General features: G+C 41.2%; 1 protein-coding gene across 3 annotated transcripts in view; it reads left to right on the top strand.

Moving 5' to 3' along the window:
* WDFY1 (WD repeat and FYVE domain containing 1) overlaps positions 1 to 22,769 on the top strand; it is a 60,220-nt gene extending 37,451 nt beyond the window's left edge. For all 3 annotated transcript variants that reach the window (XM_070269213.1, XM_070269214.1, NM_001434491.1), the window contains 9 exon segments: positions 3,062 to 3,116; positions 4,564 to 4,714; positions 6,572 to 6,684; positions 8,527 to 8,653; positions 9,757 to 9,862; positions 15,142 to 15,243; positions 17,333 to 17,463; positions 18,498 to 18,606; positions 19,418 to 22,769. In XM_070269213.1, the coding sequence (XP_070125314.1) occupies positions 3,062 to 3,116; positions 4,564 to 4,714; positions 6,572 to 6,684; positions 8,527 to 8,653; positions 9,757 to 9,862; positions 15,142 to 15,243; positions 17,333 to 17,463; positions 18,498 to 18,606; positions 19,418 to 19,477 (954 nt within the window). In that variant the 3' untranslated portion in view covers positions 19,478 to 22,769.
* Positions 22,770 to 24,171: the final 1,402 nt, after the last annotated feature.

Genomic DNA, 24,171 nt, shown 5'->3' with positions numbered 1-24,171 from the left:
GGGGGATGAGCTGTAAGTGCGTTATCTAGTAGTAATGCCAGCGTCCTCGGTTTTCTCCTTCTGAAAACACTGTAGGCGTATCACGGTGAGGGGTGTACACGTGTATAACAAGAAGCTGGGAAGTGCTGGCCTCACGTGGTTTCTCCACTGGTGGTGGTGGTTGTGTGTATTTCCCTAGGGACCCTTCTTGTGGCTCCTGGTTCAAGGGTCGACTCTGCGGTTATAGGACAGCATATAAAAGCTCTCATCACTCTTGAGTGGGAAGGGGCAGTGTAAATCCAGTTTATCACTAGTTAGTAATTGATCAATTGATCTTCCACCCAATACAGATTAGTGTATATACAATGCTGATACAATTTTTGTACTCTGCAAAACCAAGATGGAGAAAAAGGAGTCAGTGTTCCTTTTTTTTTTTTTAAGTCCGATCAGTTAACAATTCATAATGTCCATGTTACTTAGAGCCTTAAGAAATTATCAATTAGCATTGATCCATAGAATTCTTAATTAGTGCTTTTTCTTGAGAGTTTTATCTTCTCAGTTTTATGCTGGGGCTCATTTTTTTCATTAAGAAGTATATACTTTTATAAACATAAATATTTTTATTTTAATTTTATTGTCATAATAGTTTATAACTGAAATTTCAGTTGTACATTATTATTTATCAGTCACCATATAAATGTGCCCTTTTACCCCTTATGCCCACCCCCCCCCCACTCTCCTCCCCCTCTGGTAACCACTAATCTGTTTTCTTTGTCCATGTGTCTGTTTATCGTCCACATATGAGTGAAATCATACGGTGTTTGTCTTTCTCTGTCTGGCTTATTTCGCTTAACATAATAGGATTTTCTGTATATAAAATCATGTCATCTCCAAACAGCAAGTTTCACTTCTTCCTTGCCAATTTGGATACCTTTCATTTCTTTTTCTTGCTTAATTGCTCTGGCCAAAATCTCCAGTACTATGTTGAGTAAGAATGGTGAGAGTGGGCACCCTTGTCTTGTTACTGTTCTCAGAGGGATGGCTTTCAGTTTTTCCCTGTTGAGTATGATGTTGGCTGTGGTTTTGTCATATGTGGCCTTTATTATGTTGAGGTACTTTCCTTGTCTACCCATTTTACTGGGAGTTTTTGTCATAAATGGATGCTGGATCTTGTCAAATGCTTTCTCTGTGTCTGTTGAGATGATCATGTGGTTTTTATTCCTCATTTTGTTGATGTGGTGTTTCACATTGACTGATTTGTGGATGTTGAACCATCCCTGCGTCCCTGGTATAAATCCCACTTGATCATGGTGTATAATCCTTTTATATATTGCTGTATTTGATTTGACAATATTTTGTTGAGGATTTTTTCTTCTTTTTTTGGTGAGGAAGATTGGCCCTGAGCTAACATCTGTTGCCAATCTTCCTCTTTTTGCTTGAGGAAGATTTTCACTGAGCTAAAATCTGTGCCAGTCTTCCTCTGTTTTGTATGTGGGATGCCACCACAGCATGGCTTGATGAGTGGTGTATAGGTCCAGACCTGAGATCAAACCTCTGAAACCTGGGCCACTGAAGCAGAGCACACGAGCTTAACCACTATGCAACCAGGCTGGCCACTTGTTGAGGATTTTTGCATCTATGTTCATCAGTGATCTTAGCCTGTGATTTTCCTTCTTTGTCTTGTCCTTGTCTGGTTTTGGTATCAGGGTAATGTTGGCCTCATGGATGAGTTAGGAAGTGTTCCATCTTCTTCAATTTTTGGAATAGTTTGAGAAGGATAGGTATTAAATCTTTGAATGTTTGGTAGAATTCTCCAGAGAAGCCATCTGGTCCTAGACTTTTATTTTTTGGGAAGTTTTTGATTACTGTTTTAATCTCTTTACTTGTGATTGGTCTGTTCAGATTCTCTGTTTCTTTTTGACTCACTTTTGGGAGGTGGTATGAGTCTAAGAATTTATCCATTTCTTCTCAATTGTCCAATTTGTTGGCATACAGTTTTTCAGTATTCTTTCATAATACTTTGTATTTCTGTGGCATCCGTTGTAATTTCTCCTGTTTCATTTCTAATTTTATTTATTTGAGCCTTCTCTCTTTTTTTTCTTTCTTTTTTTCTTAGTGAGTCTGGCTAAGGTTCGTCAGTTTTGTTTATCCTCTCAAAGAACCAGCTGTCAGTTTCATTGATCCTTTCTACTGTTTTTTTGGTTTCAGTTTCATTTACTTCTGCTCTAATTTTTATTATTTCCCTCCATCTGCTGACTTTGGGCTTTGTTTGTTCTTCTTTTTCTAGTTCTGTTAGGTGTAGTTTAAGATTGCTTATTTGAGATTTTTCTTGTTTGTTAAGGTGGGCCTGTATTGTTATGAATTTCCCTCTTTGGACCACTTTTGCTGCATCCCATATGAGTTGGTATGGTGTATTTTGATTTTCATTTTTCTCCAGATATTTTTGATTTCTCCTTTAATTTCTTAATGATCCATTAGTTGTTCAGTAGCTTGTTGTTAAATAAGTATATTCTTTCAATTTTTTTTCCTACTTATAAAGTATTACATAGTCTATAAAAAATTTGGAAAATACGGAAGCATGAAAAAAAGAAGAGAACCACCCACCATCTCTGAATTTCCTTTTTTCATATTAAGTATGTATAATTTTGCCCTTCCATGCTGAGATAACCTCTGCCTTATTTTCGCTGTAGCTGAGAGCTCTGTTAGTAATGGGTCTTTGCAGTTCTGCTGTCTCTATGTCATCTGGAGGGATTTCCAGTGTAGCTGAGAGAGCAGAATTAACAGGATGCCTCCTTTGCAGTTAGACGGAGAGGGAACGCAGTGCTCTCGTTTGTGGAGGAAGAACTGGACAAAAATGCTGTGCTGGTCAGTGGCACTTTCGTCTTTTGGTCTGGTCCCCAAAAGAAATAGTGGCCTGAGGACGGGTCTGATGAAAGAAGCAATTCCATATTATTCTTATATGGCTGATCTTGAGTCCCAAGTCTGGTGATAGCTATTTTTGGATTTTTCTTCATTTTGAAAGTTAAGTTCATGATGTTTTTAAAACCATAACTGTTTTCTTATTCCATGTGTTTACTTTTAGGAATTTCATGTGTCTGAAGATTTTAATAAAATGAACTTTATCAAGACCTACCCAGGTAATTATAATACACACACGTACTTACACAAATATACGTGTAGATACACACACACAACCATAAGACTGTCTCTTAGGATCAAAGTCAGGCTTTCACATTAACTTTTTAGTTTTGTTACCCTAATCAAATTAGCTCTTCAGGGTTATTTACCGTCCTTTTCCTGTTCATAACATTTAAAATTGGCTGCATATATCAGATTTAATTTAACCATCCTTCTATTTTTGAACAGGTGTACTGCTTCCATTTTTTGATAACACACACTCACATATATGATACATAGGTATGTGTGTATATATGCATCTATGAGCACATAGTAGTGAGTTTTAGTGTTTTCTAATCAATTTATAAGAAAGAGTCCCTCAGTTCTTCTGAAGCAACCTGTACAGCTGAGGTCAGAGGTTTCTCTGTCTACCTGACTTCGTTTGTCAGACTGCTGCGTGCACCTGTGCCAGATGAAGTAGACAGGTCACTACCCTAGGATGGCTCCTATCGACCTGGAAATACGTATATTCTAGAAGTTAGGTCATAGAACACCTTTCTCATTCCCGGCTATTATTTTGCAAGACAGAACTTTACAGGTTGTTTGTCTTCATAAATAATAAACAGTTAGACACCAACAGAAATTATTCCAGAAGCAAAATGCTTACACAATTTTTTAATTTCAGAAAACTGCAGGTGCTCTTGTTTATGAAGCCAATACTTTCTAAAGGGTCAAAACAGCAAAATTTATAGACAATTAAAAAAACTTTGCTTTTTTTTTTTAAAGATTGGCACCTGAGCTAACAACCATTGCCCATCTTTTTTTTTTTTTCCTGCTTTTTTCTCCCCAAATCCCCCCAGTATATAGTTGTATATTTTAGTTGCGGGTCCTTCTAGTTGTGGTAGGTGGGACGCCACCTCAACGTGGCCTGATGAGAGGTTCCATGTCTGCACCCAGGATCCGAACCAGCGACACCCTGGGCTGCTGAAGCGGAGCATGCGAACTTAACCACTTGGCCACAGGGCTGGACCCAAAACTTTGCTCTTTTGAGAAAAGACTACTGCTTTCCATATGAAACTCACTGATAGTTAAGATTTTTTTTAGAGCAGAGTGAAAATATTCTGTTGAGTACAGCAAAAAAAAAAAAAAACCAGAAAAATCTGTTCTCTAATCTATTATTCGAATCCCTCTAGAGCATTACTCTTTAGTGATTTGTAGCTTCTAAGTGTCTTCCATGTATGGAGGTGGAGGGGGCCGTGGAAAGCCTGTGGTAGTGAGTGGGAAAGGGCAGATTACCAGAAACCTGTTCACAGAGCGCAGGCACTTCCATGCCAGGGCTGTTTAGGCCCGTGAGTCTGCAGGGCCGCCAGGCTGAGGAGGTGAGCCCCACTTCTCACCCCCCGAGACTTGATTCTGAAGGTCACTTTCTTTCTGAAGAGCGCAGACTCTCCTTTTCTGTTCCCGCAGCTCATCAGAACCGGGTGTCCGCGATTATCTTCAGCTTGACGGCAGAGTGGGTGATCAGCACCGGCCACGACAAGTGTGTCAGCTGGATGTGCACGCGGAGCGGGAACATGCTTGGCCGGCACTTCTTCACGTCCTGGGCTTCATGTTTGCAGTATCCTTCCTGGGACTGTGCCCTCCCGTCCCAACCTCCTTGTCCCCACACTTAGTTTTGAGTCTGATCATAAATTGTTCGTTGAAATCCAAAGACTGAATGATTCCTCATATTTCACGTAGAATCCAAGAATTTCTGAATCTACTTTTGTTTGGCATAAAATTGGTTTGTTAAAAATAAGTAAATGAATGGCTGTTGTCTGCTGGAAATTGTTATACATTTTTAATACAAAATCTTGGAAAACATAAACCTCATTAATACAAACCCCTCCCCTCACTCCTTTGCATTTCAAAGTGAAAGAAAAGGTGTTTTGTTGTATAAAGAAAGGAAAAAGGGAATTGATCTTTTACTAATTGATTATTTGCAGCCCCTCAGAGACTATAATAAGGATTTGTGACCCTGGAGTTCATAAACGGGCTACAAGGAGTTTCATAGTTTTTGTGTGTGTGTGGAGAAGGTTCATAATCCTTATGATACTCTCAAAGGTGCCCTAGGATCCCCAAAATGTTAAGAAGTTGCTGCTTTAAGAATTTCCTACTACAGTATGGAATTTGTTTCACATAGAGCTCGCCCCTGCTTCAGGCTGCCTCTGGTAGCCATGGATCTCAGTGACGGCAAGATCAAGGCTAGCAACAACAGGCAAATAGCCTGCGGTAGTTTCTCTTTCGGAGTTGGACATCTAGTGTAGTAAAATTCTTTTTTTTCCATCAAAAGCCTTTGTAAAAAATGTTTGCTACAGATGAATGCACAGCATGTGAAATTTAAAATATGCATGTGAAATAGTACCACACGTTAGAATCAAACATGGGAAAAATACTCAGATATATCACATGCTAAATAAGTGTTTCTGTTAGGGGTTAGGCTTTTCTTATGGATCGATGGAAAATGACACAGTCACGTGGTCCTGGCCCAGCCTACTGTACTCCTGTGGACCTGTTTTTGAGTTAAAATAATAGTTATCCTATTGAGTATAAACTACTGACTTGCCAAAAATTTCTGTGGCTAAAAAGTGACTGAGGAAGGGGCCCGGCCGGGTGGTGTAGTGGTTAAGTTCCATGTGCTCCACTTCCGCGGCCCAGGGTTTGCCAGTTGCGATCCTGGGTGTGTACCTACACCACTCGTCAAGGCATGCTATGGCGGCGACCCACATACAAACTAGAGGAAGATGGGCACAGATGTTAGCTCAGGGCCACTCTTCCTGAGAAAAACAAAAAGTACTGAGGAGGTCATGAGTTGTTACCAATAGTTAATATATTTTTAAAATTTGGATTTACTGCTACCCCAAATAACTGCCTTCCAGATGATTAAACTCTCCACAGCAATTTAAAGTAAACCATCCTCTTCGCTTAAGGGTGAATCATCTCAGCCAAAAGAAAGATGGCTTCCCGTCCTGTGTGTGCTGTCAGTTTTACATTATTTCCAGAGATATTTCATAAATAGCCATTTTGTTCTAGTTCTTTCTGGCAGTTTTCATCATTGAGTATTTTACTTTTTCTCACTTTATTCTGATTCATGATAACTACTTGTTTTCATGTCTGTCTTCTCTATCGGCTCTTGTCTTTTTTATTGCCAGTGTCTAGGATATTGTTTGGTATAGTACCAGGTACTCAGTGAAGTCTTGTTGAGTAAATGGTTATTAATTTTCTCAATTCTAGCAGTTTTAACTTTTTCCTTTAATATTTGCATATTGCGTGATTTTCAGTTGGGCATTTCCTTTTTTGTTATGGTTTTAACTTTGTGCTTATTCTCTTTAACATGCATGTTTCCTGTCATATAACTTTGACTAATGCTGGTATCTCTTTTACAGGAGGATTTTGATATGGATTATGTTATATATCCTTGACCACTTCTCCACAGATATGATTTTGATACTCAGTATGCTTTTGTTGGTGATTATTCTGGGCAGATCACCCTGCTGAAGCTTGAACAGAACACTTGTTCAGTTATTACGACCCTCAAAGGACATGAAGGTAGGCTGTGTCATCACCCATGGGTTCTTCACCTCATTTGGGCATCCAAATTTAGTTCTCAGTTTTGTGGTTTCATGAACGATCAACTTCTTAGGCTTTGTCAGATTTCAATTTGATTGGCCAAATGTGGGATTTAGATCTCAGGAGGTCTCAAAGAGTGAAAACCAAGTGAAGGTAGGGTCTTGGGTTGAATTTCATATGGTCAGAATCCCTTCTGGCTTGCTTGTGTGGATTATACTTTCTATTTCATTCCCTTTTTAAATTAAATTATTATCAGAAGACCATTTAAAATATCTTGTAAATGGTAAGACCTTTGGAAGACTGTTATTATTAATATTTTTAATTTGTCAGTTTCTGGGACACTGAACAAGACCTGGTAGACCAATGGAATGAGAAGAAACGTATGGGCTGGTTCCCTCGACTTGGGAAACATCCCTTGTGCAGGGCCTGAGGGACGAGAATTGCTGGGTAGAATTTCGTTATTTCTGCAATGCCGTGGGTTGGCGAGGCTCTGTGGAGGGGTTTTTGAAACTCAGTTGGCTACATTGGGTAACAAATTAGAAGTTTTGAGGCCATTTGGTTTAGATTGAAGAATGAGGGATTTGTTGAAAGGATAAATGATGGACTTATTTATGAAAATAGAGTTTTTAAGTATAACGAGTTAAACATACTCTCTGCTTTTTAGCTAATCTCTTTAGGCAAAATCGAGTCTCAGATCAGGGACTTTGTAGAGCAAGAGGGAGGGCAAAGAACAGTAATTTAGGATAGATTTGGGCAGGAAAGCACAGCCCGTGAAGAAACCGCTTTCCCTTTGTGACTAATTCATGACCCTCAGGCTCTTATGTGTTCTCTGGGTTGCTAAGGACGGAATGGGTTCTGGTAACCACTTAGTGTTCATGTAGAAAGACCATATTTATCTGCGGTTAGGCCTCTAGCTGAAGTGTACGGGGCATAGGATCAAACAGGGTCAGGATTTATGCAAAATTGAACCCCAAAGCCAGTTTAGCAGAATGCTGCTTTTTTCACTTTTGTTAAGTTTCTGTGAGAAACTAGTTTCTGTTGTTGCTTTTGCATATGGCTTCATCAGTTTTCTATATACCCACCAAAAATATTATTTAGCTTGTGTGACTGGTTCAATTTTATTAGGATTATTAATAATATTTTTCTAGTCAAGCAACAATCAATGGGACAATGAAGATATCTGTTGAAAGAGAAATTTGTAGAAAGAAAGATTTCTGTAAGGGTATCAAATTTGTTAAGTTTAGCCAATAGAGAGTATGAAATGTGAGGTTTGGATTTCTTACTTAAATTCTCTGGTATAGTTTTGTGGTATCCCTACAGAGCTTTTTTTTCTGAGACACTTAATTTAATTTTCTTAAACATAGGCGTCTTGGGGTAAAATGCCTGCAAGGTCCTAGAGACCTGGAATCAATCTAGATTTTTATCTTGCCTACGATAACCACAGTAAACTTCACTGCCTTTTCTCATTAAATATTAGCAGCTATTGTTTTTTTCTTCAAAAGCTTTTTCTGAACTAATATTTTGTATGCAACTATTTTATAATTTTTTGGTACAGAACAAGGAAAAATTTCTTTAAACATCTTTGTGGTCAAAGTAGTTTGATGCACAACCGAAAATCCTTATCTTACAACTCTGAATGATGGATGTACTGTGTGCTCTCTATGACTCATGATAAAGTATTGAATGGCCCTTTGTACAACAAAGATATATTTTTACTTAAAGATTCAACTGATCGTAGTTCAGTCTTCGGCTGTCAAATGTGTATGTCCTAGTGTAGAGTTACGTTTAACGCCCCCCCCGCCCCTTCTCTCTCACCCCCAGGTAGCATCGCCTGCCTCTGGTGGGACCCTATTCAGCGGTTACTCTTCTCGGGAGCCTCCGACAACAGCATCATCATGTGGGACATCGGAGGAAGGAAGGGCCGCACGCTCTTGCTCCAGGGCCATCAGTGCGTGACTGTTTGTGGGGGCGGGGAAAGAAGCTGAGTTTGGGGGAGGCAGGGGAAGCATTGGTGTTCTGATGCTGCTTTCTCCAAACCCCATCTTTTAAGATGGTCATTTGATAGGGCTCGTTCAATCCACTTTTAACTACTTTTCTGTTAGTCCTAGTGTCTGGTGTTCTGTCGCAAAAAAAAAAGCACAGCGTTCCCTTCCTTCATGATCCAAAGAGCTGTTCCACTTTTCTCCCCCAAGGAGTCCCCTCGTTGACAGTCGAAATATCTTCTTAATAAGGCACCTGCGGGTTAGGGACTGTAGGTGAGGACTTTGACCATGGAAGACTGCGTGTAATGTGATGCTAAGCCATTCTCGAACTGGATGCCTAACTTGTTTTTTAAAATTCTTGAATGTATTTCGTTAAGAAGGATGGTTTGACGCAGTCATATTCACCTATGCTGTGATGCTGTACTATCATGCTCTTGCCGTCTGGTCTTGAAAGGGAAAGGAACACTGGCTCTTCCTTTCCTCCTTGCTGTTGGTTGGGCTGTCGCTGTTTACTGTAAGCAGAATCAGGTTGAAAAGTAGCCATGGAAAGATTCCCCACCCAAGTCTACAGGTCAGGAGACGGTTTCCCAGGGCCTCCAGGGGAGGAGTGTGACAAGCCTGCAGATTCCTTCACCCCATCAGTGTGTGCGCGGGTGTACGTGTCTGCATGTGTACAGTAATCTCCATAGTGTTGCGTTACTTGTTCTTATGGTTTGTGTTCCAGTAAGGGGGTTACCCCTTTTTGTTCTTTGTTTCTGAACAGGTAGGTAAATCTTGTGTGCCTGAAAAGGAAATCATGGTAATTGGTCCAGAAAACCATAGTCATCCTCTCATCTCTGATCCGCAGTCTTAATGAGTGATTTGAAAGTAGTGTTTATTTCATTGAAACTGTTATCCTATATATTATAGAATGCAGAGTAAAGTTTATACAGGAATCCATATTACCGTATCAAACAGTGATAAAATGCCCGTTGCTGATTCCGACTAAGGGAGAGACTTGAGCCTCAATAAAGACAATTTCTGTGTTTTCCCACAAGTGACAAGTGACTGTCGTGTGTGTTGTTTGCAGTGACAGAGTGCAGTCGCTGTGTTACCTTCAGCTCACCAGGCAGCTCGTCTCCTGTTCCTCGGATGGTGGCATTGCAGTGTGGAACATGGACGTGAGCAGAGAGGAGGTGAGGGAAGAGCAAGGCAAGGCTGATCAGCAGACAGCCCCGAGAACCTGGCCTTGCGGTTGGCCACCCTGCCAGTTCTCAGTGCCCACCGAGCTCCTCACTCTTGTGCTTTTTGGTTGTGATCTGACAAGTCCCACGTGTCAGTTTTCACTGCATCCTCTACTCATTTGAGAGTCTCTGCAGTGGCAAGCAGTGCACACAGACTGAACATTTAGGCTGATTTTCAGCCTTAAGAAGTACGCTGGGAGGACACTGGAGACAGTCTCCAACAGATGCAGAGACTGGAGTGCATGGAGTCCCTCTGCAGCACTTTGGGCCCCCAGCACTTCTGTTATGGAAACCCCGAGGGGCGCACCAAGGATGAGTACTGGGGACACAGCTAGGAGCCTGACAGGTTTCTGGGAAAGTCCATCTCTGTTCTCTTCTTTTATTTTCCACTGAGTTCTCTCCACTGAGTCCATGTTGAGGTAGTGTCCTTTTCAGGGGACCTGAATTCTAACTTATTTGGGCCACTAACTAGCTGTGAAACCTTTTTAGATAAGTGCCTTAATTTCCCTGAGTGTCCGTTCCCTCTTCCATAAAGTGCAATAGTTGAATGAGTTGACTTCTGAGGTCTCTTCCAGGTCTTTAGACAGACACTCTAATTGTCTAAACAATCTCTTTTTTTAAAACTTGAGATATAATTGATATATAACATTATATTAGTTTCAGGTGTACAACATAATGATTCAGTATTTGCATATGTTGTGAAATAATCACCACAATAACTCTAGTTAATACCCATCATCATACATAGTTACAAGATTTTTTTCTTGTGATGTAAGCTTTTAAGATCTTCTCTCTTAGCAACTTACAAATATACAATATACTATTATTAACTATAGTCACCATGCTGTAAGTTACACCCCCACGACTTCCTTATTTTATAACTGGAAATTTGTACCTTTTGACTCTCTTCACCCATTTTGCCCACACCCACCCCCAGCCTCTGGCAACCACCAACCTGTTCTCTGTATCTATGAGCAACCTCTGTCTTTTTTTTCCATTTTAAGTAATGCTGCAATGAACATTCTTGACCTTGTTGTGTGATTGCTCAATTGTTCATTTCAGACAAAGTTCTGAAGACAGACCTTCTGGGCCAAGGATATATACATTCTTAAGGCTTTTTATAGATGTTGTCAGATGTTTTCCAGGCAGGATCTCCATTTTCACCTCTGCCAGCATGGGTACAATCTGTCTTTTCCAAATGGCATCTGCAGCCTGTGATGGAGATAGCAAAAGAGTTGATGCCCGAGAAGATTTTTAGAATAAGGGGGATGTTAGGGACTTAGCGTTTAACTTCAGAAACATTTATTGAGTACCTACATGGTGACCATAAAGTCTGGAAACTTAGATGAATATGTGTCATAAATGGCTCATTGATAGTCCATTGCAGACATACGTGTTGTGTGACATCACACGATTTGTTCAGGGTGCTGTCCTTTGTACAGTGTATAGGCCAGTGTGCGGTGCACCACTGCAGTGGATGCCAGGTGTGAATGCAGCATCTGCACCAACCCTGCATGTCTGCTTTGTGTGGCCTCTGATTATTTGTGTCTGAGTCTGCATCTTCAGCATATCATAGCAGATGTAATCAAGGGGGGTTTAGTGTCTTAAAAAAAATAGTGACATTACTCATTTCCAGACTTTGGCTACCATGTTCTACATACAAAGATTCTTGCCTGTAGGAAGCTCGTAATCTAGTGAAGGAAATAGACTACCCTATAAATAATGAAATGCAGTCCACAATATGGAGAAGTACTGATTGCTAGTTTTTTTAGTGACCTTGTAAGACAAGTCAAATAGAGGAAATCTTGATTACATGGTTACTGGCTAATTTCTCTTTCTGAATTTTCTACAAATCTTTTGGTAAAGCTTAGAGTAACTTGTTATTAAACATATATGACATTGGCTTAATATTATAGAATGTGTAGTAGTTTCTTTGCAAAGAGTTATTTGAACTGTTTTATATGTATCAACTGCTGGTCGTGCACATCAAAAACAGCTGGTTTACTGTTCTGTTTCCTGGAGTCTTAGCCTATTTTTCAGTCTTATCCTGAGAAAGCAGAAAACTCAGAGGGCATGTTCCCTGGATCATGAAGGAGACCACTGGGGCTCAGTGCTACCAGTGGGTCTTCTAAGGGTTCAACAACTCTGATTTCAATCCACTATTCTTACCCTGAGTAAGTTATTTTAGGGAAAATAGTTAGAAAGTAGAAGCAGGGTTCTTACCTTCAAGGTTACACAATTGTGGAGTTTATTTGTACATCTAGGCAAAGAGGACAGTCCCATCATTCAAGGTGCTTCCTTTGTGGGCAGTTCTCTTCCTTTTAGTCGTTTATGCAAGATTACCCCAAATCAAGTGCATACTGGCTGGCAACGTATTTTGCTTTACTAGCTTATCTGTCTCCGTGGTTGACAGTGTTGGTGGAAAAGCAAATTGTGTCAAAAAGATGCATCATTTTTAGTAGTTTTTTTTTTTTTTTTTTTAACGAGCTGAGTAAATATTGGTGCAGAAGTAAGCAGCCTATGATCTATAAGATTCTGACCCTGAGTTTTGTGTAGTTTGTAGGACTTCCTTAGGCAAGGGCACACAGGATTAATCTCACATTCTCCAGGCCCGCAGTTCTCGCCTGGAATTTCTTTCCGAGTCACCTGGAAATACTGATTGGAGCTTTTGCAGCCCCCCGTGGCTGTCAGCCGCCACCCCAGCAGGAGAGAGACAAACCGGCCTCCCTGCCAGATCATAATTAGAGGGACTCGTTTGGGGAAGTAGCATCAGATCTAAATGAGCAAATAACAATAATTAGAATGAATCCTCTTGAAAAGAGAACTTGATTTTAAATGAGTAGGTCACAGAATGTAAAATACTTTATCCATTAGCGCAAAGTAGATTAGTGCGGTAATTGATTAGAAACAGTACGGTGGGATGGTTCAAATGAGGCAGATGGAGCAAGATGTAGAAAAGAGTGAAACAGTCAGGATACTGATTAATGTTCTCTTTTGCCCTTGTCAGCAGAAAACAAAACTCCTTCTGCTTAGAGAATAAGCATCTAACAGGATGGTTCATGATGGCTTCCAGTGTAACACTTCATGCTATTAAAAGAAACAAATTATGGTATTTCTTATATCAAAATATGTTCCAAAAAGCCTAGTTATTTCTGATTTTGTTTTTTAGTTTGTTATGTCACGAAAACTATTTAAGCATATTTTTCTACCTTTGTGTCCCTCCACCTTCCAGCGCAGCAAAGTAATATTGTTTCCTAAACCCTAGACAGAATTATGCTTCCTGAGGGCAAGTTCTGTTGGTTTTCATGCCCCAGGACTGTGTTGGGAGACCCTCACCTGTTGAAATGAAGAGGACTCCTTTCAGTATTGAGCACAGGGGACAAGTGTGGGGACTTGGCTGGACTCCGGGATCTCCCAGCGTCTCCACCCACTAACTGCCAGTGGCCAGTTGCTTCTGTCTCTGAGCCACAGTCCTTTGCCTATAAAATGGGGATAGTGTAGCTGTGTATCTCCTAGGGTTGTGTTGAAAATCAAGTGAAATCAAGGCGTATGAAACACTTGGCCTACTGCCTGGACTTACGTGCCTCTTGCTGTGAACCAGGCACTATGCAAAACACTTCACAAATGTTAACTCATTTCGTCCTCCCAGCCTCATGAGGTGTATACTCGTACTTGAACATTGCTGTCGTGAATACAGTTTTGCACGTTGTTCCACGTGACTGTTCCACATATGTATGGTATTGCAGGAGTTACACGGGCGTGTGTCGCAAACGTAAGCCTTGGAGGCTTTCCTTCCCCCTGCGATTAGACGTCCCCATGATGTTGACAGCACAATTTGCCATGTCATCCATGTTACCATCTTCCTCCCTCAGGGACATTGTTCTCTGGCTGCATTCCCAAACCACCTTCTCTCTTCCAGTGATCACAGAAACAAAGAAATAATTCTACATCAAGACGGTAATCTTCCTCATCTAGATACGCATCTCTTCACCACTCTTTCCGTCCTCCCTTCTCATTGCCAACATTTCCCCAGTTATTTAAAGAAACCTCCCTTCCATGTCAGCCCACTTCGTTCTGTTTGTGAGCGCCTTCCCTCCCACGCCGAAAGAAAGACCTTTCTAATGGCTGTGCATGTGGAAACCTTCCTGTGACAGATCTAAAATAAGAAATAGGGAGGCCGGAAGTTTTGATGCAATGGGAAACAAAATAAAGAGCCAGGGGCAATCCTTTTTAAGCCGCCAGAAGTCCCCTTTTGAATCTCTATAAACGTCTCCATCTTCACTGCCTATTTTATAAGGATCAGTGTAATTCGGTTTCTGTGATTCTCCCATCATTGGTTCCTCTTATATATTTTTCTTGAATGTAAACTTTCAAGATCAAGGAAAGATGATTTTTTACTTCATAATCTTTGGTTTACTTTATAGAAGTTAGTATTTTCTATTGCATGTATATGATCATAAATGACTGAGATTAAATAGGCTTTTAACAGGTTCATCTTGTAACTGAGTACAATGTATAATGTTTTATTTAGAGAAATAGTTTCCAAGTTCTCAAGAAAGTACTTTGGAGACTTTCAGTAGTCTGTTTCAACAGAAATTCATTGAGAGTCTACTCTGTGACAGGCTGTCCGTATATAGAGATGGATGAGACCCATGAATAACTCTTAGGTTAGGGGGAGGGCGGAACTGTATGGAAAGAATTGCAGTTCAGAGAGCTCACTCCTGGAATGGAGTCTGCGGGCCAGCTGTGAGGACGCCCAGGAGAGAGGGACCCCTCGTGAGAGCTGGGAAAGGAGAGGGGGCAGATCTGTCTGCCATGATGCCCCCCTAGAGGAACTCTCCCGTCAGTCCCCTGTGACCCCATAAGCCTTCCCAAGTGGTCGTTCACCAGACTCTCCAGGAAATGGGTTTTTACTCAAATGGATGTAGAAGTCAAACAACTTTGGCATAAAAAAGAAACATATAAAGACAACCCTTAAAGAATTCACAGTGAAAATTGAATTCCTCCCTCCTATCTATAGATTAAAAATAGAACAATCCTTTAAGCATTGCTGAAATTATAAAGATTACCCACAACACAAACATAATATTGCGTATGGAAACAGCTATGATGTATTGAGGAATTTTTAAAAACGCTAACCCCAACAATGTCTGGAACTGTTGTGTTAATTTCTAAAAAGAAATCATTGCAAACATGCAGATTCACTCATGTTGCTTTGACTTCTCTGCCAGGCTCCTCAGTGGTTAGAAAGTGATTCTTGTCAGAAATGCGAGCAGCCCTTTTTCTGGAATATAAAGCAGATGTGGGACACAAAGACGCTGGGCTTGAGACAGGTGAGTGGCCAGCATTGAATCATTGCTGGGTTCATCATGTATTTTGACGTTTGTGTAATTAGTCTGTCATTTTGTGTGGAATCACCCTTTTCCTTGTAAATACTGTGAATTCCTACATTTTTGATATCACTATCATTGTGTGACTATCAGTGAGTAGGACCTTTCCTGGGCCCAGCGAGACTGTTACCTAGTTAGTCCATTACTTGCTCTGTCTTGGGAAAGCCAGGATGCACAGAAAACCCTGAAAGCCTATTTGTAAATAGATAAGAAGATCTTTCAGTTTAGGACTGTTACTTGTTAAAGTCAGTTTTTCTAACCAGCCAAGCACAAAATTATAGAATGAATTAAGGCATAAGATTATAGGCCTTATGCTTTCACAGGCAGATAAATAGTCACAATTTAGCCCTCACTGGAAGACTCTGGCACTAAGAATTTTAGATTCTTCATAAATTGTTCCATGTAAGTGTACCTGGAGCGTTTTTATGAAGCATGTTTCAAGTTCTGTGTTTTACTTTTTTTCATTAAAGAAACATGCCCCAAATAACCTGTAGATTTCAAAGAGACTCTTGTAACAAGGTATTGGTGCAATACTAAAGTTCTACAAAAAAACGTATTTCTACAGCAGCCTTGAAGGTAGCCACTCACTCAGGTTGAATATCAATTTGTGCAGGTAAGTAAAAAAGAATGCTGATTTTATTTGTTTTATAAGTGGTTGCACCTCTGTGAAGGGTTGGCCTAAAGTTTGTGTGTGTTAAACTTTCTTTGATTTTATTTGCTCCCAGCTGCTCTCCAGCAAGGTCTCATGTGAGCTGGCAGGCAGTGCAGGAATTAGTTTAGCCCTCATAACGTTCTAACGCTCTGAAATAGCACCTGAATTCTATCATTAGCCTAGTCATCGCAATGCATACCTGGTGGTAACTTGTGCGTTGTCATTGATGGGTGAAGTCAGCCCTACTTCTAAAGGAAACGTGAAGAAGTTAATCCTATGAGTTAACAACTTATAGCAGAGAGAGGAAAGGTGCAGGTCACGAAACTTTTAGTGGTCAAAGAATACAGTAGGTCCCCCCCTTATCTGCGGTTTCATTTTCTGCAGTTTCAATTACACTTGGTTAACCTTGGTCCGAAAATATTAAATGGAAAATTCCAGAAATAAACCATTCATAAGTTTGAAATTGAGTGCTGTTCTGAGTCGCGTGATGAAATCTTGTGCCCTCCTACACCATCCCACCTGGGACCTGAGTCACCCCTTTGTCCAGTGGATCCACACTGCATCTGCTACCCTCCCGCTAGTCACTTAGTAGCTGTGGGTTATCACATCCGCTGTCGCGATATTGGTACCAAAGTGCTTGTGTTCAAGTCACCCTTATTTACCTAATAACAGCCCCAAAGCCTGAGAATAGTGATGCTGGCAATTCAGATATGCCACAGAAAAGTTACTGTTGTTAATCTCTTACTGTTCCTAATTTGTAAATTAAACTTTATCATAGGTATGTTGTATAGGAAAAAACACAGTATATATAAGATTTGTTACTATCTGGGCTTTCAGGCATCCCCTGGGGGTCTTAGAATGTATCCCTCACAGATAAGGCGGAACGACTATATGTCAAAAGTAGTAATAATAATTGGACTATTTTGGAATGTTCTTGAAACTTATTTCCAGAATCACAATTTGCAGGATTAAAAGAAATAATAAAACATATGATTATGAATATTTGTTATTGAGGGCATATTACATTTAAAACTTCGTTTCCAGACTTTTCTCTGACATAAAAATAGATTTTTCCTTCCTGAAATCTCTAGTCTTTTGGGCTTCTCAATGAACTTGAACTTGGTTTTAATAATCTTGGTTGTTGACCTCTAGACAGATAACATGAGTGAATGAAAGGCAGTATTTGACCCAAAAGCAAGGATAGTTGGAAATCCTTCACAGGTGTTGAAATTGTCTGCCTTTTGCGTGTTCGTTGATCCGTTGAATTGGAGTGATTACAGTTGAAGGCGAATCTTCCCCACCCCTCCCCGTCCTCTGAAGGGAATCCACGTGTGTTAACTCAGTTTCCCTCCCCTCCTCCTCCTCCCTGTCATCCCGAAGCATCACTGCAGGAAGTGCGGGCAGGCTGTCTGCGGCAAGTGCAGCAGCAAACGCTCAAGCTACCCCGTCATGGGATTCGAGTTCCAGGTCCGGGTGTGTGATTCCTGTTACGACTCCATCAAAGACGAGGAGTGAGTGTTGCATCTCTTTGTCTTTGGGCGCGTCTGCAATGGGAAGGGCCTAAGAAGTGACGCAGATGTATTTCCACCCACTCGTTGGTCTCTTCCCGATTTCATAAACAATTTCTAAAGAGAGGATTCTGTCCTGACTTTATGACTTAAGACAAATTTCTCCCCAACACTGAGAGGAATGACGTTGCTAAGACCAGTCCGGCCGTCGAAGGGACCTTCCTGAGCCCCCACACCACTCAGGGGGCTGTGCAGGGTCAAGGCCACATGCACACTGATGCAGTGGCTGAGCTGGCTCTCCACGGAAGCATCCAGTGCTCCGACCTTTGCCCACAGTGTGCAGAAATTTAATTAGTAGGAAAAATCTAGAGACCAGTGTTCTTTCTTCCTCACAAATTTGACCTAGCAATCTGTTCCTAAATAACTATTTCTGTGTGAGACAAATCTGTCTGTTCCCCATTCTGTCCTGACTCAAGCGGATCCATTAGGGCAGAACCACCATTCTTTCCCCTTCCCTTTGAGTCAGCTTTGAAAGTAGTATACGGGCAAACCTTGGCAGAGCCCCGAGTTGGAAAGCTCATGAGGCACCATCGGTGTTGGCCAAAGAGCTCGTGGTGGAGGCTGGGGCAGAGTGAGAGCCAGCTGTGGGAGAGTGCCGCTCCGTGGACGGCAGAGGCTGCGGGGCCTGCCGTCTCCCAGTGAGCGTTTTGCTCACACTCTGTGATCTCACGCACCATAGTTCCTCTTCTGTATTAAAGGCTTTTGTTTTTATGTCTAGGAATATGTCAGCCTTTCCACTGAAAAAGTAAAAATCAATTATTTTGAGAGTTTGATATAACGTTTTATAAAACAGTCTAGCAGCTTATCGTGCTTTCTGTCATCCGTTAATTGTAAAGTTTGTTTTCCAAACTGTAGCCGCATTTTAGGAGCAAATTTTAACACTAGTATTTTATGCATTTCCTTTATGTTGCTAAGAGCACTTACCCCTTAGCCCTAGGAACAGGTGGGTTTTAAATGGTCTCTTTTCTCTTTGTCAGTCGGACTTCTCTAGCAACCTTTCATGAAGGAAAACATAACATTTCCCACATGTCCATGGACGTGGCCAGGGGACTGATGGTGACCTGTGGGACCGATCGCGTTGTAAAGGTAACCTGCTTCATTGTCCCGATGAGCATCTCAGTGTAGATTGCTCCATCGTCTTGCTGTGAATGGGCGTAAGACATTTCCAGTCCAGTCTCGTTTCTGACTGGCAAGCTTGCCTTCCCTTTTTACAAGCAACCTACAGTCAGTTGAAAACCCTGAGGAACACAGTCCATGATTGTGAGTTTCCACACCCTTGGTGGCAGCTCTTTCTGGTGGTGTTGCCCTTTGCTGCCTCAGTCTTCAGAGTGAGCTGGGGAGGGCCGGACACCCTCTGTCGCTGTCTGTGCTCAGCTAGTGTCCAGAGTTTCTCTCTCCCCAGCCGGCCTGGCCCTTAGCTGCCCCCTTTCTCTGGTCATTCCTTCCCTTGGTAATGTTCCTTTCATCCTGGGCAGAAGGCTTCTTAGTTGTAAGAAGTAACCACATGTTTCCATTAAATCCCTGGGTCACTAAGACGGCAACTGAAAGTCAGTGTTTCATACTTAGTACCACTTTTGAGTCGTGAAACTATGACATATTTTATTGCATAATTTAAATATGGGCTTTTTCCCAGTGGGCTTTTTATTAAAAATAAAATTAAATTTGTACCAAAACATTATGATGATGTAATTTTCAGGTGTCGAGATATGTGTTTTTCACGTGTTAGTGAACTGTGTTATTTTATAACTACGATATTTTGTCGTGAAAGAAGGGGATGAGAGAATGCGTGATTTTGACCCCTCTTTAAGTGTCACAGCTGTTTGTTTTCAGGGTCCATGCTTGCTTTTAGACCACGTGGTGAGGCCTGCCTTCTCCCGCTGCCTTGTTTCTCTTGCAGATATGGGACATGACACCTGTCGTGGGCTGCAGTCTGGCAACTGGCTTTTCTCCACACTGATCCAGGAGCTGGGCGAGGTCTGCGCCCTCCCAGCGCGACCTTCACCAAATGCAGCCCTTCTCTGTAGCGCCACGGTCCCTGTCGCGTGATGGACAGTAGCCACTAAAAAACAAATCAACATTTTTAAAAAAAAAAACATGTAAAGGTGTGGTTTTTGGGCATATGTGGAACTACCTCTGGGGACGAGATGGACAAGGTTCATCTGTAGTGGTTCCCTGAGGACTGGAATTACTTCAGCGAGGCTTCCTCGTGAACAAAGAGCTGATGTGTGCTGAAAGAACAATTTAGCAAATGAGAGTCTTAGAGGAAAAATACCGAACAAAAAAGTTAATGCTTAGAACTTTCTCGAAGCAGTTCCCAGTACACGCACACTTCCCCTCAGACTGGCTGGCCCTCCGAGGGCTCCTGCGGCTCTGGTGTTGGAGCAGGAATTAGGGGGAAGGAGGACTCGTTCTCTCTTTCTTGAGGGGCACAGTAGGAACTTGAGAACCCAGAGATCTCTCCTTCTTTCCTGGCGGTGTGTGAATAGTCTCTACACTTATTATTGACAGACTTCTTAAAGATACCTGTTCTCTTCAGGTAGTGCCCGTAGTGTTTGGCCTGCTTCAGTTGTTTCCCTTCCAGCCAAAATGCCATGGGCGAACCGTTATTAAGTGAGTGGTAGAATTTCTACATTAACCAAGGCTGTCCACATTCTTCCCTTTCCCCGACATGTGCTTCTGAGGACAAAGCATTTTTATGGTGCTGTTAACATGGGAGCCACACAAGCCAGCTGACTTTTTCTCATCGCGATTAGTAACGACGAATGGAAAATCCAGCTACCAGCATGATCGTGATGGGAAATGATCAGTCTGTTCCATGGAATAGCCCCGTCCTCCTAAAAGACATATGCTATTTGTCGTTTTGTAGCTCCAAGATGAGCCCCTGTGATAGTGTGGCAGTTTAGTATACACCTCAGAAAAGAACTCCAAAGCTTCTTAAACCACATTGACTTTTAGTCATAACTAATATCATTAATATTTCATAGAAGGGAATTGGTAACCCAGAGCAGTAATTGTCACCCAGGTCCTGCACAGTAATTCTAACTTGTAAATTGCTTTCCTAAGAACTAGCAAAATCTCTTGTATCAAATGGCGTTTGAAAAGCTTTTGGCCACTTAGTGGCAGGATAGAGAAGAGGTGGGGGATGGGGAGCCTGTCTATTAATGTTCAAATATTTATTTGATTGTTTTTACCAATAGTAAGTGTATCTGTTACTTCAGGGCTATGGAAGTGAGTGGAGAGAGGCCTACTTTTTTTAAGGATAAATTTAAAAATAGATAGCAACAGTATTTTTGTTAGTCTTACTAGTGGATTTTGATAAAAGCTCACAGCTCGTCACTGTGTTGGGATCATATCGAGACAACGTGGTCATTCTGTATGATTCAGCTAAGGGACTAAATCTGTTTTTTAACAGCAGGTCAGAAGGACTATAATGTTCAGGACAGGCAACTAAACTAAGATGTGTTAATGGCCAAGAGACACAAATAGTAAGGAAAGAGGAGGAGGTCAGGCACATCATGTTCTGGAATGATCTGCATTAAAAGTGGACTTGCCTTCAGAAATAAGACTGAGGGTTTTGTTGCTCTTATAATTTTTGTGTTATATCATCTGAAAAAGATGTTTCCCATAAAAACTTTTCCTAGGCTCTTTGCAAAATGTGTGTCACTAACACAGTCTGGAAGAAAAATCGAGCTATGGTAACTTTTAAATGGCAATGTTGAATGTTAGCTTTAGTTCACTTCATGGTTCAGCTCGTACAAAGGTGCTATCCTGGGGATTTTCTGAAGTCCTGAAAGGAAAACAGAATATAATCTAGTCCTTGCTGTGTCGAAGAGTGCTGAACCGTGGTTTTGTTTTCCTTTAACTTCTGTAAAATGTGATTTTATAATGTCTGTGGTAGACTGAGCAGAAATCACAGCTGCCAAGAATAGCCGTAGCTTTCAAGCTTGTTTTGTTTTAAAAAATTCTTAGTGAAAAACTCAGTGTTCCATAGAGAATATAAGGTGGTTTTAGTGCCACCTAAGGGATGAAACTAACATAAATCAAGGAAGAAAGGAATATATAAGGAAGAATTAGAGTGGGGTATCCAGAAAAGGACAGGAGAATGTTTCAATATCGTTTTCTGTCCTCCAGAGCCTATTTTCATTTTTCTTTTTAAAAACACATGACAGTCTTGTCTCTAGCACATGCTAGGTAGCAAATGGGGTAATATTTTTTATAGAGGTGGGCAAAAATTATTTTCTCAATTTTACTGACTGGGCACATAAGGAAAGTACAGCTAGACTTCTAGTTATTGCCTTATTTTGACCGTGTTACTCTTAAACGGGTCATTTAAAATCCTTCTTCAAGTAATGGTTTACTGGTTTTTCCATTCCTAAGTACTCACGCTAATTTGTACAAATGGGGATTAGGAAGTACAGGATGTTAGAGAAGATCCTGACGTTTATATCTAGGATGTCTGTGATAAGGAAATGCCAATTCTTCATTGTAAACATGTTTTAAAACGGGCCTTTATTAGTGCAAGTGGTAGAAGCACCCCTATAGCATTAGGTGGAAACATTATTCATTACATTGTAACTCTCTGCTACTATGTCCTAGTTCTGTCCTGCTGCCTAGAGGATATAAACAAAATGTTGCTCCTGAATGTGTCACTTTGTTCTCCCCCTAAAGAATTCAGTTTGTTAGCACCTATATTTTTAAACTGTTGAAACTGACCTGAGTATGTCATAAATCCTGCGGTGGCTCAGACCCAAGGAGATATTTTCTAAAATCAGTTTCCATTAAATTACTTTCTACTTTCGTTACTGGATCTGGTGTCTCCTAAAATGTAAGAAACCAGTTACTGTTAGTGACAAACCATCTGCTCATTATAAATGTGATGTTTAACAAATAAGTAATACATGCTATATTAATTCAAGTATCTATTGCTTAATTGTTAATTGTGAGCAGATTATTGAATGCCTACTCTATTTTCGGCAGTTTACTGTACAGTAACTCCTTTGAGTAAGTTGAAGTTTAATTGTGCAACAAATTTATATTAGAATACAATGTAAAGTGTTTTTCTCTATAACCTTTTTTGACTGGGGAAGCAAAGGGCAATGTTGATTAGTACATTTTGTCTTGTACTAGCTATGTTTCTATAAGATATGATACCCTGAATTAGAAAACTTTGTTCTTTGCTCCTATTTGTGGGTTCTGTTTTTGTGTTTTTTTTGAGAATATGCATACAATAAAATGTTCCTTGCTTGTTACTCTGTTGCTTAATTTAGGGGTTTTTTTTGAGGAAGATTAGCCCTAAACTAACTGCTGCCAGTCCTCCTCTTTTCGCTGAGGAAGACTGGCCCTGAGCTAACATCCGTGCCCACCTTCCTCTACTTTATATGTGGGACGCCTGCCGCAGCATGGCGTGCCAAGTGGTGCCATGTCTGCACCCGGGATCCGAATCCGAACCAGCGAACCCCGGGCCGCCGAAACGGAATGTGCAAACTTAACTGCTGCACCACCGGGCCGGCCCCTTAATTTAGGTTTTGTTGTTTGATCTAGACATAGGGCATAACAGTAGCGCCTATGTGTTTAGCATCCTCTCTGTACCACGTGCTCTACCTACATTCTATTTATTCAGTCCTGGTAAAACCTCTGCGAGGCATTATTTTCCCGTTTCACAGATGAGAAAACCAAGAAGATCCTGTCTGTCTGGCTTGAAAGCACATACCTTCGCCATACCGCTTGCCTTAAGGCGCTAGTGCATAATGAGCATTTTATGTACAGAAAGTAGGTATTGTCACTCTTGAAAAGTTTGTGAAACCCTGAAGTCAGATTGCTCAGGATAACCAGCTCTCAGAGTGCGCCGAGCTACGTGGAGACACCATGACTCTCTCCCTGGTTCTCCACCTCAGCAGCTCAGCCTTGTGAGTACACACAGAGTGGTTCAGACCCAGGAGAACCGATTCCTCGGCTTAACCGATAAGAGGTTGATTTAGAAACCAGGATGGCCGTTTAGTGTGTCTTTTAAAAGAGATCTAGCTTTATTTCCTCTCATCATCAAAATAGTGTTCATTATAATAAAAAGGAGAATAGATAATACCAAAAAGTATTAAGAAGATTTTTTCGTAAAAACCCTCTAGTCCTATCACCCAGAAGAAAACACTGTTCACCCTTTGCTGTATATCTCTCCAGTATGTTTATAAATGCACATATACATATATAACGCACACTTACAAATATGTTTTTCATGGGGCCATACTTTTATTCCCGCTTGATACATTATGAATGGCTGGCCCATGTCTAAAAGTAGAGCTTCATATCAGCGTTTTTAGTTGCGGCATAGTTGCAGGAGACACTAGCTTGGTGCTGTCGGAGCGTGCGCTGGGCTTGCCAGGATCCAACACTTTGCGGTTAGGTGAGGCTGCGTGACTCGCTTTAGCCAGTGAAGTGTGCACAGAAGCATCTAATTGCAGGTAAGAGGCCCAACCATGACAGTTTCCTCCACAGTGGTCATGGAAATACAGCTGATAGAGAAGTATGGTGCTGAGCCAGCTGATGGTGCTGGTCCAGCCAACTGCCCTGGACCTGCAGTGGACTTGAATGAGGGAAAAGTAAATCTTTGTTGTTTCAGTCCACTGAGGTTGTGTGTGAGTGTGTGTGTGTGTGTGT

The sequence above is a fragment of the Equus caballus genome, chromosome 6, assembly GCF_041296265.1.
Source record: "Equus caballus isolate H_3958 breed thoroughbred chromosome 6, TB-T2T, whole genome shotgun sequence".
In the NCBI taxonomy this organism is placed as follows: domain Eukaryota; kingdom Metazoa; phylum Chordata; class Mammalia; order Perissodactyla; family Equidae; genus Equus; species Equus caballus.
This window is presented reverse-complemented; position numbering and strand designations above follow the sequence as displayed.